Raw genomic sequence first — 18,719 nt, forward strand, 5'->3', positions numbered from 1 at the left:
GGAGGGTTAATAATTATTGGATGGATGGAATTCAATCCCCTGATTCTTTTATTCGACAGGGGGATAACTTTCTGCCAGATCATCCTGCCAGCTGCTTTCTCATAGAGATCACAGGGATACTTGGCTGAGCATTTCTGTTTTTGGGACAGTCGGGAGAGATGGCTGCAACTGAATGATGGTTCGGCTGACTGCTAGCTAATGTGTATGGTGGGCTTAAATCCTAACTTGAAGGGATTATTGCACTTGTGTACATGCTCTGATAGAATTTGTTTGCACAGACATATTCTCCACTGAATTTTGTATGCTTGGGTACAGTAGAGAGTTAATTTACATTTACCGAGGCCCTAATACTATTCATACAACACGGAGCAGTAATATGTTTTCTGGTATTAGACCTGATCCTTATTTTAATCAACAAAAAGAATATACTTCACAGATAGACCAAAGTATGCATACAATAACATTTGATTGAATACAATATAAATGCATGATACAGTTAGGTCCATATATATTTGGACAGAGACAACATTTTTCTAATTTTGGTTATAGACATTACCACAATAAATTTTAAACAAAACAATTCAGATGCAGTTGAAGTTCAGACGTTCAGCTTTCATTTGAGGGTATCCACATTAAAATTAGATGAAGGGTTTAGGAGTTTCAGCTCCTTAACATGTGCCATCCTGTTTTTTAAAGGGACCAAAAGTAATTGGACAATTGATTCCAAGGCTATTTCATGGACACGTGTGGGCAATCCCTTTGTTATGTCATTCTCAATTAAGCAGATAAAAGGCCTGGAGTTGATTTGAGGTGTGGTGCTTGCATTTGGAAGGTTTTGCTGTGAAGTAAACATGAGGTCAAAGGAGCTCTCCATGCAGGTGAAACAAGCCATCCTTAAGCTGCGAAAACAGAAAAATCCCATCCGAGAAATTGCTACAATATTAGGAGTGGCAAAATCTACAGATTGGTACATCCTGAGAAAGAAAGAAAGCACTGGTGAACTCATCAGTGCAAAAAGACCTGGGCGCCCACGGAAGGCAACAGTGGTGGATGATCGCAGAATAATCTCCATGGTGAAGAGAAACCCCTTCACAACAGCCAACCAAGTGAACAACACTCTCTAGGAGGTCGGCGTATCAATATCCAAATCTACCATAAAGAGAAGACTGCATGTAAGTAAATAGAGAGGGTTCACAGCACGGTGCAAGCCACTCATAAGCATCAAGAATAAAAAGGCTAGACTGGACTTTGCTAAAAAACATCTAAAAAAGCCAGCACAGTTCTGGAAGAACATTCTTTGGACAGATGAAACCAAGATCAACCTCTACCAGAATGATGGAAAGAGAAAAGTATGGAGAAGGCATGGTACAGCTCATGATTCAAAGCATACCACATCATCTGTAAAACACGGCAGAGGCAGTGTGATGGCTTGGGCATGCATGGCTGCCAGTGGCACTGGGTCACTTGTGTTTATTGATGATGTGACACAGGACAGAAGCAGCCGAATGAATTCTGAGGTACTGAGAGCCATACTGTGTGCTCAGATCCAGCCAAATGCAGCCAAACTGATTGGTCGTCGTTTCATACTACAGATGGACAATGACCCAAAACATAAAGCCAAAGCAACCCAGGAGTTTATTAAAGCAAAGAAGTGGAATATTCTTGATTGGCCAAGTCAGTCACCTGATCTCAACCCAATTGAGCATGCATTTCACTTGTTAAAGACTAAACTGCAGACAGAAAGGCCCACGAACAAACAGCAACTGAAAACCACCGCAGTGACGGCCTGGCAGAGCATCAAAAAGGAGGAAACACAGCGTCTGGTGATGTCCTTGTGTTCAAGATTTCAGGCAGTCATTGCCAACAAAGGGTTTTCAACCAAGTACTAGAAATGAACATTTTATTTAAAATTATTGAATCTGTCCAATTACTTTTGGTCCCTTTAAAAACAGGGTGGCACAGGTTAAGGAGCTGAAACTCCTAAACCCTTCATTCAATTTTAATGTGGATACCCTCAAATGAAAGCTAAAAGTCAGAACTTCAACTGCATCTGAATTGTTTTGTTTAAAAGTCATTGTGGTGATGTCTATAACCAAAATTAGAAAAATGTTGTCTCTGTCCAAATATATATGGACCTAACTGTATGTAGTGATGAGCGAATATACTCGTTACTCGAGATTTCCTGAGCACGCTCTGGTGTCCTCCGAGTATTTTTTAGTGCTCGGAGTATTAGTTTTTCTTGCCGCAGCTGAATGATTTACATCTCTTAGCCTGCTTGATTACATGTGGGGATTCCCTAGCAACCAGGCAACCCCCACATGTACTTATGCTGGCTAACAGATGTAAATCATTCAGCTGTGACAAGAAAAACTAAAACTCCGAGCACTAAAAAATACTCGGAGGACCCCCGAGCGTGTTCGAGAAATCTCAAGTAACGAGTATATTCGCTCATCACTAATGATATGTATATTAAAAACAAGGCAAGCCACAGATGGAAAACATTGGTGGAAACCCGGACCAGATGACAAATACACAATGTGAGGAGAAAATGGCAAAAATGGTAAGGGTTCATACTGCGTTTTAGGCGTCCGTTAGACGGACTACGTTACACCGCGGCGGCATAAGGCGGTGTAATACAGTCCGTTAACGCCGACATTGAGTCCACAATGGGCATGCGCTAGCAATGTGCCGTCATTGAGTGACGGCCCCTGGGAGGCGGGCTGCAGCGTTTCCGGGTCCGTCACTGCTAGCACAGATAGAGCATCTGCTAGCTCTATCTACACTAGTGCGATGTCATGTCCGCACTTGCGTTAACAGCAGCCCGTTAACGCATGTGTTGAACAGGCTACTGTTAATGCAATGTGAACCTAGCCTAAGTAGCAAAAGTAAAAGAGGCAGACAAGATAGCACAATGCACCATATATAGGAAAAGGGGAAATATAATATCTGGTAGATGAAGGAAAACTGGGTATGGGTGAGAAATACAGTTATCAATAATTAAACATAGTGTTTGAACTGCTCAAACATATCCAAGAGTAGTAAGAGGTAGTGGTAGGTAGTAGTTACATAGCTTGACAGCTGCCAAGTGAAGTAGTTTAAATAGACAAAAAGTCACATGTGCCAATAAAGTGCATAGTGCCATAACAAATACCTTGGGTACAACATAAAGCTCACATATGAGTAGAGCAGTTATTACCTAAGTACAGCCAACCAATCATAGAGGGAATTGTGTGAGTCCCATTAGGGAAATAAATAGCGAATACTGCCGTAAACATCCCTAGGCGGCGGTATCCGGTACCTAATTCCCTCTGTGATTGATTGGCTGTACCTTAAATAGCCACCTGACCAGCGTCAAACCTCCCCTAGATGAAGCAGTCATTGCGAAACGTACGTCGGGTGTGGTGAATGCTCAAACTAGTGGCACCTACTTAGGTAACAACTGAGGGATCAGTGACCTGTCAGCAGTCTGCATTATGAATACCTAGTCAGAGCACCACATGAAGACCCCCACAGGCCGCCCCTGAGCACGAGCATATTATTAACTCAAAACTGAAAATAAGGATTAAACAACAACCACAAGACGGATTTAATCACCCAAGGTATCATTGTAATCAGTATGATGGCACCGACCTGACACTGGGTTACTGTGCGCAATCCTGCTGACAAGTTCCCTTTAAGTCAGTTTTTTCTGTGTCTCTGGGTTACTGTTGCATATTTTATAGAACATAAACACAGGATCTTATGATTCTGATGATCCACCAAGATGGATATAGTAAACTAGCGCACAAACAACTTCTAATCAGTTAAAGAGCTAATCTCAAGTTTGAATCCCCTATCCAAGGAATATGGAATAACTTTGTGATTGCTGTGGGTCCGACCGTTATGGCCTCCAGTCGTCCAGAGAACCAAGGCCCTGAAGAGCGCTGACTGGCTGGTGGTTAATCATGCATACTGTCTTTCTATTCTCTATTAATGGGAGTGCTTGAGATAGCTTAGCGTTATCATTGGCATTCCCATTACAATAAATGTGCATGATCAACCATTTAAGTGAATAGGAGCTGAGCTACAGTCACTACACAGTTTATTGGGATATACTTTTTTGACTCTGTACAATATTCATCTTTGGCCAATGCTGGATGATCTAATATTGATGACCTAATCTAAGCATAGGTCATTAATATCTAAATACTGAACAATCCCTTTAAATGAACTCTCATTGGGTTTATTTATTGCAGTAGTGATCATAAATGAAAAGTACAAGACATTCTTTCTTTTTGTTATGTTTCTGCCTTGTTTTGTGTTTATTTAATATCTTCAGGTGAACATGATGATATATCGGAACAAAACTCAAGTCTGTATCATGATCATGAAGATGACGACCTCAGACAGTATTCTCCAATGGAACATTCCCTTATCCATACACCACCAGATCTGAACTTAGATATTATTACATATAACATTGATGATGACAAAATATATCCTTGCTGTGAATGTGGGAAAAGATTCAAGCAGAAATCACACCTTCTCCGCCATCAGTTAATTCACACTGGAGAAAAGCCATTTTCTTGTCCTGATTGTGGAAAATCTTTTCCACAGAAAGCTAAACTTATTTTACATCATAGAACTCACACCGGGGAGAAGCCTTTCCCTTGTCTTGTGTGCGGGAAATGTTTCACAATTAAGTCCAATCTTGATGCTCATCAGATTGTCCACACAGGAGAAAAGCCTTTCCCTTGTTTAGAATGTGGGAAATGCTTTACTAAGAAGTCCAATCTCATCAGTCACCAGCGGATCCACACGGGTGAGCAGCCATTTTCATGTTCAGAATGCGGGAAAAGTTTTACCCAGAAAACTGCACTTCTCAAACACCAGAGAATCCACACGGGCGAGCTGCCATTCTTCTGTTCTCATTGTGGGAAATATTTCAGAAATAAATCAAATCTTGATAATCACTTGAAGGTGCACACCGGTGAGCACCCTTATTCCTGTTCGGAATGTGGAAAAGGCTTTGTCCAAAGAGCTAAACTTGTCCAACATGTCAGAGTCCACACAGGGGAAAAGCCGTTCACTTGTTTAGTGTGTGGTAAGTGCTTCACAATGAAATCAAGCCTCGATGTGCACCAGGAGGTTCACAATGGTCAAGATACACTGTCTTGTCCTGACTGCGGCAAATATTTCAAACGCAAATCTAACCTTCTAATTCACCAGAGAATGCACACTGGCAAAGAGCTCTTCTCCTGCATAGATTGTGGAAAGGGTTTTACACGCAAAGAGACTCTTGCTAAACATCAAAGGACTCACACAGGCGAGAGGCCATTTCCTTGCCCAGAATGTGGCAGATGCTTCACTCAGAAGTCTCACCTCATCAAACATCAGCATCTTCACTTGTATCCAAACACTGGAGAGTCAAGCGAGTCTGCGAGTGAGAAATAGTGTTATCCGCAGATCCATTACTTTGTTCACACCTTTCGCTTTCACCTAGACTCCTTATTGATTTCTCATTTCTTAATGGTGCCATGATAATATGAGTTGTTTCTTTAATGAAATATACTGTTACTAGTGGGAAGTTCACATGCAACAGATTGACAATTGAATAACTTATATACGCTCACCTTGTGTAGGAGATAATTACAGATTGACTGTCATTTTATTTATTTAAAATCAATAGTACACATGAAAAATAAGAAACTTTGTGCTAATAAAATATATTACAATCTGTTTCTTTCTTTTCCTGAACTGATCATTCATTCTCAATTACAAGTAAAATCTGTCTTCAGCGAATGCAGACTTTCTATTACGAACTGTAACTATTGTTTCAGGAGAACTTACAGCATTCCGTCTGTGCCTCTACCTCTTCCTCCACCTCTGTCTTACTCTAGCTTCTCCTCTGTGTCTCCCTTTAGCTCTTCCTTCATCCTCATCTGTCTGTATCTAGCTTATCCCCCTCCATGTCAGTGTCTACCTCCTCCCCATCTGTCTGCCTGTAGATCCTCCCCATCTGTCTGCCGCTAGTTCCTCCCCGCTTCTATTTGCTTCTAGCTCTCCCCAGCTGTCTCTTCCTCTATCTTGCTGTCTCTGTGTCTGCATGCAACTCCTCCTCTGTCTTCCTGCCTCTAGCTCTTCCTCCATGTCAGTGTCTGCCTCCCCATCTGTCTGCCGCTAGATCCTCTCCACTTGTATTTGCTTCTAGCTCTCCCCAGCTGTCTCTTCTTCTATCTTGCTGTCTGTCTGTGTCTGCATGCAACTCCTCCTCTGTCTTCCTGCCTCTAGCTCTTCCTCCATGTCAGTGTCTGCCTCTACCTCCTCCCCATCTGTCTGCCGCTAGGTCCTCCCCGCTTGTATTTGCTTCTAGCTCTCCCCAACTGTCTCTTCCTCCATCTTGCTGTCTGTATGCAACTCCTCCTGTATTTCTGCCTCTAGCTCCTCCCCTTCCATGTATTTGCCTTTAGCACCTCCCTGTCTATATCTTTCTTCCTCTAGCTCCCACCCTCTATGTCTCCCTCTTGCTCCTTCCCTTTTGTATTTGCCTCTCGTTCCTCCCCATCTATGTCTGTGTCTTCCTCTAGCTTGCTCTCTGTTTGCCTCTAGCTCCTCCCTTTCCATGTATTTGTCTCTAGCTACTCATCTATATCTTTTTCCTCTAGCTCCTCACCCTCTGCCTTTCTGCTTCTAGCTCCACTCATCAACAGCAGTGTCTGCCTCTAGCTCCTCCCCTTTGTATTTGTCATCAATCTAGCTCCTCCCTCTGTCTTGCACCTTCTGTGGATCTTGTTCCTCCTCCCTCCTTTCTCCATAGCATTTTAAAAGGCAGATTTTATCCATGTATTGAGAATGAAAGATCAGTCCAGATGGAGAAAGAAATAGAATTCTCTGATAAGATCTATTACAAAGTTTCTTATTTTCTTGTGTACTATTGATTTATGAAATAAAAATTTAAACCGATGGCTACTCTTTAAGTGTATGAAAATAGTTGTCATCACATTTGTGAACACAGGGCAAGATATGTTATGTCATTACAAGAAGAGCTAAGCCAAGCTAGCCTTTCCTTGCTTCTCTGGCTGTTGAGGAGGTAATTAGGAAAAAAGCCAGAGAATATGTGAACATTATATCTTAAGGAATATCTCGAATGTATCCAGAACCTGAGCACAAGATCAAACACATGTGACGTTGAGGGGGGACGAGCCTCAGGCTGTGCGAGAGAACATCTCACAGAGTTCATAAGAGCAGTAGCACATACAGTCTCACGAAATTAGAATGTCATCAAAAAGTTAATTTATTTCAGTTCTTCAGTACAAAAAGTGGAACTCATATATAGAGTCATTACAAACAGGGTGATCTATTTCAAGTGTCTATTTCTGTTAATGTTGATGATTATGGCTTACAGCCAAAGAAAACCCAAAAGTCATTATCTCAGTGAATTAGAATTAACTAAAAATACCTGCAAAGGCTTCCTAACATTTTAAAAAGGTCCCTTAGTCTGTTTCTGTAGGCTCCACAATAATGGGGAAGACTGCTGACTTGACAGATGTCCAGAAGGCAGTCATTGACACACTCCACAAGGAGGGTAAGCCACAAAAGGTCATTGACAAAGAAGCTCCCTGTTCACAGAGTGCTGTATCCAAGCATATTAATGGACATTTGAGTGGAAGGAGAAAGTGTGGTAGAAAAAGGTGCACAAGCAACCAGGATAACCGCAGCCTTGGAAGGATTGTTAACAAAAGGTCCATTCAAAATTTTTGGGGAAATTCACAAAGAATGGACTGCTGCTGGAGTCATTGCTTTAAGAGCCACCACACACAGACGTATCCAGGACATGGCTACAAGTGTCGCATTCCTTGTGTCAAGACACTCATGACCAATAGACAGCTCCAGATGCATCTTACCTGTGCCAAGGAGAAAAACAACTGGACTGTTGCTCAGTGGTCCAAGGTGTTGTTTTCAGATGAAGTAAAATTTGCATTTCGAAAATCAATGTCCCAGAGTCTAGAGGAAGAGTGGAGAGGCACACAATCCAAGCTGCTTGAGGTCTAGTGTAAAGTTTCCACAATCAGTGATGGTTTGGGGAGCCATGTCATCCGCTGGTGTAGGTCCACTGTGTTTTATCAAGACCAAAATCAGCACAGCCATCTACCAGGAAATTTTAGAGCACTTCATGCTTTCCTCTGCCAACAAGTGTTTTGGAGATGGAAATTTCATTCTCCAGCAGGACTTGACACCTGTCCACACTGCCAAAAGTACCAATACCTGGTTTAAAAACAACAGTGGCCAGAAAACTCGCCTGACCTTAACCCCATAGAGATTCTATGGGGTATTGTCAAGAGTAAGATGAGACACCAGACCCAACAATGCAGACGAGCTGAAGGCTGCTATCAAAGTAACCTGGGCTTCTATAACACCTCAGCTATGCCACAGGCTGATTGCTTCCATGCTACGCTGCATTGATGCAAATGGAGTCCCGACATGTCAGATTTTAAAATCATTTTCAAGCTGGTGTTAAAAAGTATTCTAATTTACTAAGATAAGGACTTTTGGGTTTTCATTGGCTGTAAGTCATAAATAATCATCAACATTAACAGAAATAAACACTTGAAATACATCACTCTGTTTGTAATGAGTCTATATAATATGAGTTTCATTTTTTGTTTTGAAGAAATGAAATAAATTAACTTTTTGATGATATTCTTATTTTGTGGGAAGCACCTGTACATGCACTCTGACAAAACGACATGTCCCACAGCAACGTGCGTCTTTTCCCTCCTCACAACTTTAATGTGTTTGCCTCTGCTCTGTTTCTGAATACAGCTATGATGTTATATCGGCCATGATATAGTAGAAGAAAGTGCAACAAGATAAACGAGCATGCCAAAGCGCAACACATTTTGAACGTACAGTTATTTTTCGTAGTGAGCTGGTTTTTCTCTTTTTCATGTTGGTCATGCCATGCACACATTTTCTCCCATCAGGCAGTTTTTTTTCCATTTACCTTACCTCCCTCATATATAAGCCAAAGGCAAAAGTAGGCCTTGCAAAGGTCCATGGTGGATGGATTCTATATTTATTAATGTGTCAACAACCATTTCAGTAGACCAAATAATTGCCCTTCACATAAGACAAGCATATACAGTCATGGCCAAAAGTATTGACACCCCTGCAATTCTGTCAGATAATACTCATTTTCTTCCTGAAAATGATTGCAAACACAAATTATTTGGTATTATTATCTTCATTTAATTTGTCTTAAATGAAAAAACACAAAAAGAATTTTACTAAAGCCAAATTGGATATAATTCCTCACCAAACATAAAAAAGGGGTGGACAAAAGTATTGGCACTGTTCAAAAAATCATGTGATGCTTCTCTAATTTGTGTAATTAACAGCACCTGTAACTTACCTGTGGCACCTAACAGGTGTTGGCAATAACTAAATCACACTTGCAGCCAGTTGACATGGATTAAAGTTGACTCAACCTGTGTCCTTGTGTGTACCACATTGAGCATGGAGAAAAGAAAGAAGACCAAAGAACTGTCTGATGACTTGAGAAACCAAATTGTGAGGAAGCAAGAGCAATCTCAAGGCTACAAGTCCATCTCCAAAGACCTGAATGTTCCTGTGTCTACCGTGCGCAGTGTCATCAAGAAGTTTAAAGCCCATGGCACTGTGTCTAACCTCCCTAGATGTGGACGGAAAAGAAGAATTGACAAGAGATTTCAACGCAAGATTGTGCGGATGTTGGATAAAGAACCTCGACTAACATCCAAACAAGTTCAAGCTGCCCTGCAGTCCGAGGGTGCAACAGTGTGAACCCCTACTATCCGTCTGCGTCTGAATGAAAAGGGACTGTATGGTAGGAGACCCAGGAAGACCCCACTTCTTACCCCGAGACATAAAAAAGCCAGGCTGGAGTTTGCCAAAACTTACCTGAAAAAGCCTAAAATGTTTTGGAAGAATGTTCTGTGGTCAGATGAGACAAAGTAGAGCTTTTTGGGCAAAGGCATCAACATAGAGTTTACAGGAGAGAAAAAAGAGGCATTCAAAGAAAACACGGTCCCTACAGTCAAACATGGCGGAGGTTCCCTGATGTTTTGGGGTTGCTTCGCTGCCTCTGGCACTGGACTGCTTGACCGTGTGCATGGCATTATGAAGTCTGAAGACTACCAACAAATTTTGCAGCATAATGTAGGGCCCAGTGTGAGAAAGCTGGGTCTCCCTCAGAGATCATGGGTCTTCCAGCAGGACAATGACCCAAAACACACTTCAAAAAGCACTAGAAAATGGTTTGAGAGAAAGCACTGGAGACTTCTAAGGTGGCCAGCAATGAGTCCAGACCTGAATCCCATAGAAGACCTGTGGAGAGATCTAAAAATGGCAGTTTGGAGAAGGCACCCTTCAAATATCAGGGACCTGGAGCAGTTTGCCAAAGAAGAATGGTCTAAAATTCCAGCAGAGCATTGTAAGAAACTCATTGATGGTTACCGGAAGCGGTTGGTCGCAGTTATTTTGGCTAAAGGTTGTGCAACCAAGTATTAGGCTGAGGGTGCTAATACTTTTGTCTGGCCCATTTTTGGAGTTTTGTGTGAAATTATCAATGTTTTGCTTTTTGCTTCATTCTCTTTTGTGTTTTTTCATTTAAGACAAATTAAATGAAGATAATACCAAATAATTTTTGTTTGCAATCATTTTCAGGAAGAAAATGAGTATTATCTGATAGAATTGCAGGGGTGTCAATACTTTTGGCCATGACTGTATAAATGACTGAAAGTATTTGTCAGCATGTTTTTATTAATGTGTTTTTTATTTATTTTCCTGAAAACACTTTTCCCAGAAAAATTTTAATTTTCAAGGGGTTATCCACAAGATAACTCTCTGTACGCTAGAAATGCCCACTCAGACAACATTTGCTAAGTGGGCATTAATGGCTATTTAAAAATAATTCTATTACCGTAGATAAACCCCTATATAATTTCTATTGAAATTTTTATTGTATATAACGTATTTTTCAGACTATAAGATGCACCTTACCATAAGACGCACCCAAGGTTTAGACAGCAGAAATAGGAAAAACACTTTTCTTATTAATTAAAACTTCCCTAGCACTGTAAAGTAGAGAGGTCATTATAACTAAGCGCTGGGGTAGATTAGGGAAGTAATACATCTATTGTTATTGTCTCACTTCAGTTTGTATTATGCACACATGGCTCTGCTACATATGCATATATAGACGCACAGCTCTGCTACATGCACATTTACAGACATACACAGCTCCGCTACATGTATATTTGCTTACAGATAGACACTCACTATACATTACCACTTCTTGCATTTCCTGAACAGAGGCTGCAGAAGGACGAAGCGTCTGCATTCTCCTCCATCACAGGAAGCTGCCTCTAGACTAAAAGATGCGTTTTAACAAGTTTTTCTTGTAAATGTGCATTTTATTGTCTGAAAAATACAATATTTTGTCATATTAGAGATTTATGCCGTGTTATTTATATTCTTATTTTTTGTTATCTTGAAAAGGTTAATTAAACTTAAAAATCTGTGGATTTTATTGAATAATTTAATGTATGTGAAAAAATATTTTAGAGGTTGAGTCAAGATGTTTTAGTGAAAGTGGTTCTCTGGGAATAGGAAAAAAATAACTAAAGGAAATTTCATTATAAATAAGTTCCTAAATACATTTAATTAGCAAATCACACTTGTTTTGCCTAAGGAGGTAATCAGTATAGTTATATAATAGCTGCCATCTTGTTACACTGACAGAAACCTGCCCTACAATGTTAGTACAAGCACCTGTGAGCATCTGCAGGAGAAGCCCCGCCGCTGTGACATAGACATACTTACCATATTTTGCGGATTATAAAATGCACTGGACTATAAAACGAACCCCAAATTTTGGGGTGGAAAATAGAAAAAAGGGGTTTTTTTTAAATAAAATAGTGGTGCATCTTATAATCCATTTTAAAGGTAGCTTGCCTGGGGGCGGCAGAGCAAGGTCGTTGCTTCAAGAGGCTAGTGGCAGCAGAAGTGCTGCAGTGCCTGGGCACTCATTAGATGCTGGCGCCTGTGAGTGAAGTCCCATTTCCCATTCAGTTCCCTGCAGTCGGCTTTGGGAAAATGGCCGCCGGAGCTGGTGCATGCGCAGATTGATGTCTCATTAGGCTTGGCTTTACAGGAGCAATAAAAAGGCAGTCATTACGGCCATCAGCAGCACCACAGCCTGCTACAGGGACCCAAAGTGAAACGTATTCCCTTGCCCTAGTTAGAAAAAGGTGAAGAAAAAAGTGAATCGCACTTGCTTGCATTTTAAAAACATCATTATTGGGAAAAGAATTTAAAAAATTAAAAAAGTACCGTATACATTTTACATCATCACTTCCTCACCAATAAAACTAACATGTCACATAACCCATAATAGCGGTGAGCGGTATAAAAAATAATTGTAATAAAACAGAAAGCCAGAATTGCTGTTTTTCTGGTCAGCTTGCCTTTTAAAAAAATTTGAAAGCTATCAAAACGTCACTTAAAACCCAAAATTATATCAATAAAAGCTGCAGTTTGTCACAAAAAAAAATGCCCTCACACAGCTCGATCAACAACAAAAAACATTATGGCTTTTAGAATATGGCAACTCCAAAAAAAACTTATTTTTTCATAAATGGATTTTACCTTAAATATAAAATAATATATAAATAAACTATACATATCTGGTAGATGTTTGCAATGTCCCAATATATAAAAAGAATAAATTACTTATCACGCTCAAGAAAGCCTGAATTGCTCTTTTAGTCACAGTGCCTCACCAAGAAAAAGAAACAGAATAAGTATACGTGCACACATGGAGTATTTGCAGCAGATTTTTCATCCTCCCCTGCCCAGGAGTTGTGGTATGATCAGACCATGTCCCTGCACGGTCAGACACAGCCATTACACAGTACACAGCAGGGGCACATTTATAAGATTTCCTCAGCACAGGAAAACATTTCATTTCATTGAAGTTTTTGCCCAGAGTTTTAGAATTAAGCACATAGTTATACATCTTATTACTTCTACCCAAGTGCATGACTTTACATTTATCCCCATTAAAGCTCATTTGCCATTTATCAGCCCAAGCTTCTAATTTACATAAATCATCCTGTAATATAAAATTGTCCTCTATATTGATTACCCTGTAGAGTTTAGTGTCATCTGCAAATATTGAAATGCTACTCTGTACGCCCCCTACAAGGTCATTAATAAATATGTTAAAAAGAAGAGGGCCCAATACTAACCCCTCTGTCCTCTGACCTATCTATTTTACCAAGAGTAACAGGAGAAATTGGACCTCAAAAGTTGTTGTAAAATTTGTCCTGAGTACCCCATATGTGGGGGTAAGCCACTGTTTGGGCGCATTGCAGAGCTCAGAAGGGAAGGAGCGCCGTTTGGCTTTTCAATGCAAAATTGGCTGGAACTGAGAGAGGACGCCATATCTCGTTTGGAGAGCCCCTGATGTGCCTAAACAGTGGAAACCCCACAAAAGTGACACCATTCGGGAAAGTAGACTGTTGTGAATTCTGTTGTCGGGCTCCCTCCTGTGGTCATGAATGGTACTTCGGCTGGTTCTGTCCATGGACTTCCTCTGGTGGGTGTTTCTGAGTTTCCTTCCTCAGGTGACGAGGTTAATTCGTTAGCTGGCTGCTCTATTTAACTCCACTTAGATCTTTGCTCCATGCCACCTGTCAATGTTCCAGTATTGGTCTAGTTCACTCCTGGATAGTTCTTGTGACCTGTCTTCCCAGCTGAAGCTAAGTTCCAGCTTGTATTTCTTTGGTTTGCTATTTTTCTGTTCAGCTTGCTATTTTTATTGTTGTCTTGCTTGCTGGAAGCTCTGGGACGCAGAGGGAGCGCCTCCGCACCGTGAGTCGGTGCGGAGGGTCTTTTTGCGCCCTCTGCATGGTCTTTTTGTAGGTTTTTGTGCTGACCGCAAAGTAACCTTTCCTATCCTCGGTCTGTTCAGTAAGTCGGGCCTCACTTTGCTAAATCTATTTCATCTCTGTGTTTGTATTTTCATCTTTACTCACAGTCATTATATGTGGGGGGCTGCCTTTTCCTTTGGGGAATTTCTCTGAGGCAAGGTAAGCTTTATTTTTCTATCTTCAGGGCTAGCTAGTTCCTTAGGCTGTGCCAAGTTGCATAGGGAGCGTTAGGCTCAATCCACGGCTATTTCTAGTGTGTTTGATAGGATTAGGGATTGCGGTCAGCAGAGTTCCCACATCCCAGAGCTCGTCCTTTATTATCAGTAACTATCAGGTCATTCCGTGTGCTCTTAACCACCAGGTCCATTAATGTCCTGAGCACCAGGTCATAACAGTACAGGTGGCCCAAAGTACTAATGCATCTCAATAGAGGGATAAGAGAAGTTCTGAGACCATTTTTTTTTCTCTGCAGTGTGTGTTGTCTCTCTTTTCCCCTTTACCTCTGGGTGGTTCAGGACACAGGTGTAAACATGGACATTCAAGGTCTGTCCTCTTGGATGGATAATCTCACTACAAGGGTACAAAACATTCAAGATTTTGTGGTTCAGAATCCGATGTCAGAGCCTAGGATTCCAATTCCTGATTTGTTTTTTGGTGATAGAAATAAGTTCTTGAATTTCAAAAATAATTGTAAATTGTTTCTTGCCTTGAAACTTCGCACCTCAGGTGACCCTGTTCAACAAGTAAAGATCATTATTTCTTTGTTACGTGGTGACCCTCAAGAGTGGGCATTTTCCCTTGCGCCAGGAGATCCGGCATTGCGTGATGTTGATGCGTTTTTCCTGGCGCTTGGATTGCTTTATGACGAACCTAATTCAGTGGATCAGGCAGAGAAAATCTTGCTGGCTCTGTGTCAGGGTCAGGATGAAGCGGAGATATATTGTCAGAAGTTTAGAAGGTGGTCTGTGCTCACTCAGTGGAATGAATGTGCCCTGGAAGCAATCTTCAGAAAGGGTCTCTCTGAAGCCCTTAAGGATGTCATGGTGGGATTTCCCATGCCTGCTGGTCTGAATGAGTCTATGTCCTTGGCCATTCAGATCGATCGACGCTTGCGTGAGCGTAAAGCGGTGCACCATTTGGCGGTACTATCTGAGCATGGGCCTGAGCCTATGCAATGTGATAGGACTTTGACCAGAGCTGAACGGCAAGAACACAGACGTCGGTATGGGCTATGTTTTTACTGTGGTGATTCCACTCATGCTATTTCCGATTGTCCTAAGCGCACTAAGCGGTTCGCTAGGTCTGCCACCATTGGTACGGTACAGTCTAAATTTCTATTGTCCGTTACTCTGATTTGCTCTTTGTCATCCTATTCTGTTATGGCATTTGTGGATTCAGGGGCTGCCCTGAATTTGATGGACTTGGGAGTATGCTAGGCGCTGTGGTTTTTTCTTGGAGCCCTTGCAGTATCCTATTCCATTGAGAGGAATTGATGCTACGCCTTTGGACAAAAATAAGCCTCAGTACTGGACCCAATTGACCATGTGCATGGCTCCTGCACATCAGGAGGATATCCGCTTTCTGGTGTTGCATAATCTGCATGATGTGGTCGTTTTGGGGTTGCCATGGCTACACGTTCATAATCCAGTATTGGACTGGAAATCTATGTCTGTGTCCAGCTGGGGTTGCCAGGGGGTACATGGTGATGTTCCATTTTTGTCTATTTCGTCTTCCGCTCCTTCTGAAGTTCCAGAGTTTTTGTCGGATTATCGGGATGTATTTGCTGAGCCCAAAGCCAGTGCCCTACCTCCTCATAGGGATTGTGATTGCGCAATTAATTTGATTCCTGGTAGTAAGTTTCCTAAGGCCCGATTGTTCAATTTATCTGTGCCAGAACACGCCGCTCTGCGGAGTTATATAAAGGAATCCTTGGAGAAAGGCCATATTCGCCCGTCGTCATCACCGTTAGGAGCAGGGTTCTTTTTTTGTGGCCAAGAAGGATGGTTCTTTGAGACCTTGTATTGAGTACCGCCTTCTTAATAAAATTACAGTCAAATTTCAGTATCCTTTGCCGTTGCTGTCTGATTTGTTTGCTCGTATTAAAGGGGCTAGTTGGTTCACCAAGATAGATCTTCGAGGGGCGTATAATCTTGTGCGTATTAAACAAGGCGATGAATGGAAAACAGCATTTAATACGCCCGAGGGCCATTTTGAGTACCTGGTTATGCCATTCGGGCTTTCCAATGCTCCATCAGTATTTCAGTCCTTTATGCATGACATCTTCCGAGAGTACCTGGATAAATTCCTGATTGTGTATTTGGATGATGTTTTGGTCTTTTCGGATGATTGGGAGTCTCATGTGAAGCAGGTCAGAATGGTGTTCCAGGTCCTTCGTGCGAATTCCTTGTTTGTGAAGGGGTCAAAGTGTCTCTTTGGAGTTCAGAAGGTTTCATTTTTGGGGTTCATTTTTTCCCCTTCTACTATCGAGATGGACCCTGTTAAAGTCCAGGCCATTTACGATTGGACTCAGCCGACATCTGTGAAGAGCCTGCAAAAGTTCCTGGGCTTTGCTCATTTTTATCGGCGCATCATCGCTAATTTTTCTACTGTTGCTAAACCGTTGACTGATTTGACCAAGAAGGGTGCTGATGTGGTCAATTGGTCTTCTGCAGCTGTAGAGGCTTTTCAGGAGTTGAAGCATCGTTTTTCTTCTGCCCCTGTGTTGTGCCAGCCAGATGTTTCGCTCCCGTTTCAGGTTGAGGTTGATGCTTCTGAGATTGGAGCAGGGGCTGTTTTGTCGCAAAGAAGTTCTGATGGCTTGGTGATGAAGCCATGTGCTTTCTTTTCTAGAAAGTTTTTGCCTGCTGAGCGTAATTATGATGTTGGTAATCATGAGTTGTTGGCCATGAAGTGGGCATTCGAGGAGTGCCGTCATTGGCTTGAAGGAGCCAAGCATCGCGTGGTGGTCTTGACAGATCACAAGAATTTGACTTATCTTGAGTCTGCCAAACGGTTGAATCCGAGACAGGCTCGATGGTCGTTATTTTTCTCCCGTTTTAATTTTGTGGTTTCGTACCTTCCGGGCTCTAAGAATGTGAAGACTGATGCCCTGTCAAGGAGTTTTGTGCCTGACTCTCCGGGTGTTCCTGAGCCGGCGGGTATTCTCAAAGAGGGGGTAATTTTGTCTGCCATCTCCCCTGATTTGTGGCGGGTGCTGCAAAAATTTCAGGCTGATAGACCTGACCGTTGCCCAGCGGAGAAACTGTTTGTCCCTGATAGATGGACTAGTAGAGTCATCTCTGAGATTCATTGTTCAGTGTTGGCTGGGCATCCTGGAATCTTTGGTACCAGAGATTTGGTGGCTAGATCCTTTTGGTGGCCGTCTTTGTCACGGGATGTGCATTCTTTTGTGCAGTCCTGTGGGACTTGTGCTCGGGCTAAGCCCTGCTGTTCTCGTGCCAGTGGGTTGCTTTTGCCCTTGCCGGTCCCGAAGAGGCCCTGGACGCATATTTCTATGGATTTTATTTCGGATCTCCCCGTCTCTCAAAAGATGTCGGTCATTTGGGTGGTTTGTGATCGCTTTTCTAAGATGGTCCATTTGGTACCTTTGTCTAAATTGCCTTCCTCCTCTGATTTGGTGCCATTATTTTTCCAGCATGTGGTTCATTTACATGGTATCCCGGAGAACATCGTTTCTGACAGAGGTTCCCAGTTTGTTTTGAGGTTTTGGCGATCCTTTTGTGCAAGGATGGGCATTGATTTGTCTTTTTCCTCGGCTTTCCATCCTCAGACAAATGGCCAAACCGAACGAACTAATCAAACTTTGGAAACATATCTGAGATGCTTTGTTTCTGCTGATCAGGATGATTGGGTGTCCTTTTTGCCGTTGGCTGAGTTCGCCCTTAATAATCGGGCCAGCTCGGCTACTTTGGTTTCGCCGTTTTTCTGCAATTCTGGTTTCCATCCTCGTTTCTCTTCAGGGCAGGTTGAGTCTTCGGACTGTCCTGGTGTGGATACTGTGGTGGATAGGTTGCAGCAGATTTGGACTCATGTGGTGGACAATTTGACATTGTCCCAGGAGAAGGCTCAACGTTTCGCTAACCGCCGGCGCTGTGTGGGTCCCCGACTTCGTGTTGGGGATTTGGTTTGGTTGTCGTCTCGTTATGTTCCTATGAAGGTTTCCTCTCCTAAGTTTAAGCCTCGTTTCATTGGTCCGTATAAGATTTCTGAGGTTATCAATCCTGTGTCATTTCGTTTGGCCCCTCCTTTTTCTTTTGCCATCCATAATGTGTTCCATAGGTCGTTATTGCGGAGATACGTGGCGCCTGTGGTTCCATCCGTTGATCCTCCTGCCCCGGTGTTGGTTGAGGGGGAGTTGGAGTATGTGGTGGAGAAGATTTTGGATTCTCGTGTTTCGAGACGGAAACTACAGTATCTGGTCAAGTGGAAGGGTTATGGTCAGGAAGATAATTCCTGGGTTTTTGCCTCTGATGTTCATGCTGCCGATCTGGTTCGTGCCTTTCATTTGGCTCATCCTGGTCGGCCTGGGGGCTCTGGTGAGGGTTCGGTGACCCCTCCTCAAGGGGGGGTACTGTTGTGAATTCTGTTGTCGGGCTCCCTCCTGTGGTCATGAATGGTACTTTGGCTGGTTCTGTCCATGGACTTCCTCTGGTGGGTGTTTCTGAGTTTCCTTCCTCAGGTGTGAGGTTAATTCGTTAGCTGGCTGCTCTATTTAACTCCACTTAGATCTTTGCTCCATGCCACCTG

At 42.3% G+C, this 18,719-nt stretch overlaps 1 protein-coding gene across 1 annotated transcript in view; it reads left to right on the plus strand.

Moving 5' to 3' along the window:
* Nucleotides 1-11,543, plus strand: part of LOC138667066 (oocyte zinc finger protein XlCOF6-like) — a 122,892-nt gene extending 111,349 nt beyond the window's left edge. Inside the window, exon 11 of the mRNA XM_069755325.1 lies at nucleotides 4,513-11,543. Coding sequence (XP_069611426.1) covers nucleotides 4,513-5,433 — 921 coding nt within the window. The 3' untranslated portion in view covers nucleotides 5,434-11,543. The remainder of the gene's footprint in view (nucleotides 1-4,512) is intronic.
* Nucleotides 11,544-18,719: the final 7,176 nt, after the last annotated feature.

Source organism: Ranitomeya imitator, chromosome 2, assembly GCF_032444005.1.
Source record: "Ranitomeya imitator isolate aRanImi1 chromosome 2, aRanImi1.pri, whole genome shotgun sequence".
Classification (NCBI taxonomy): domain Eukaryota; kingdom Metazoa; phylum Chordata; class Amphibia; order Anura; family Dendrobatidae; genus Ranitomeya; species Ranitomeya imitator.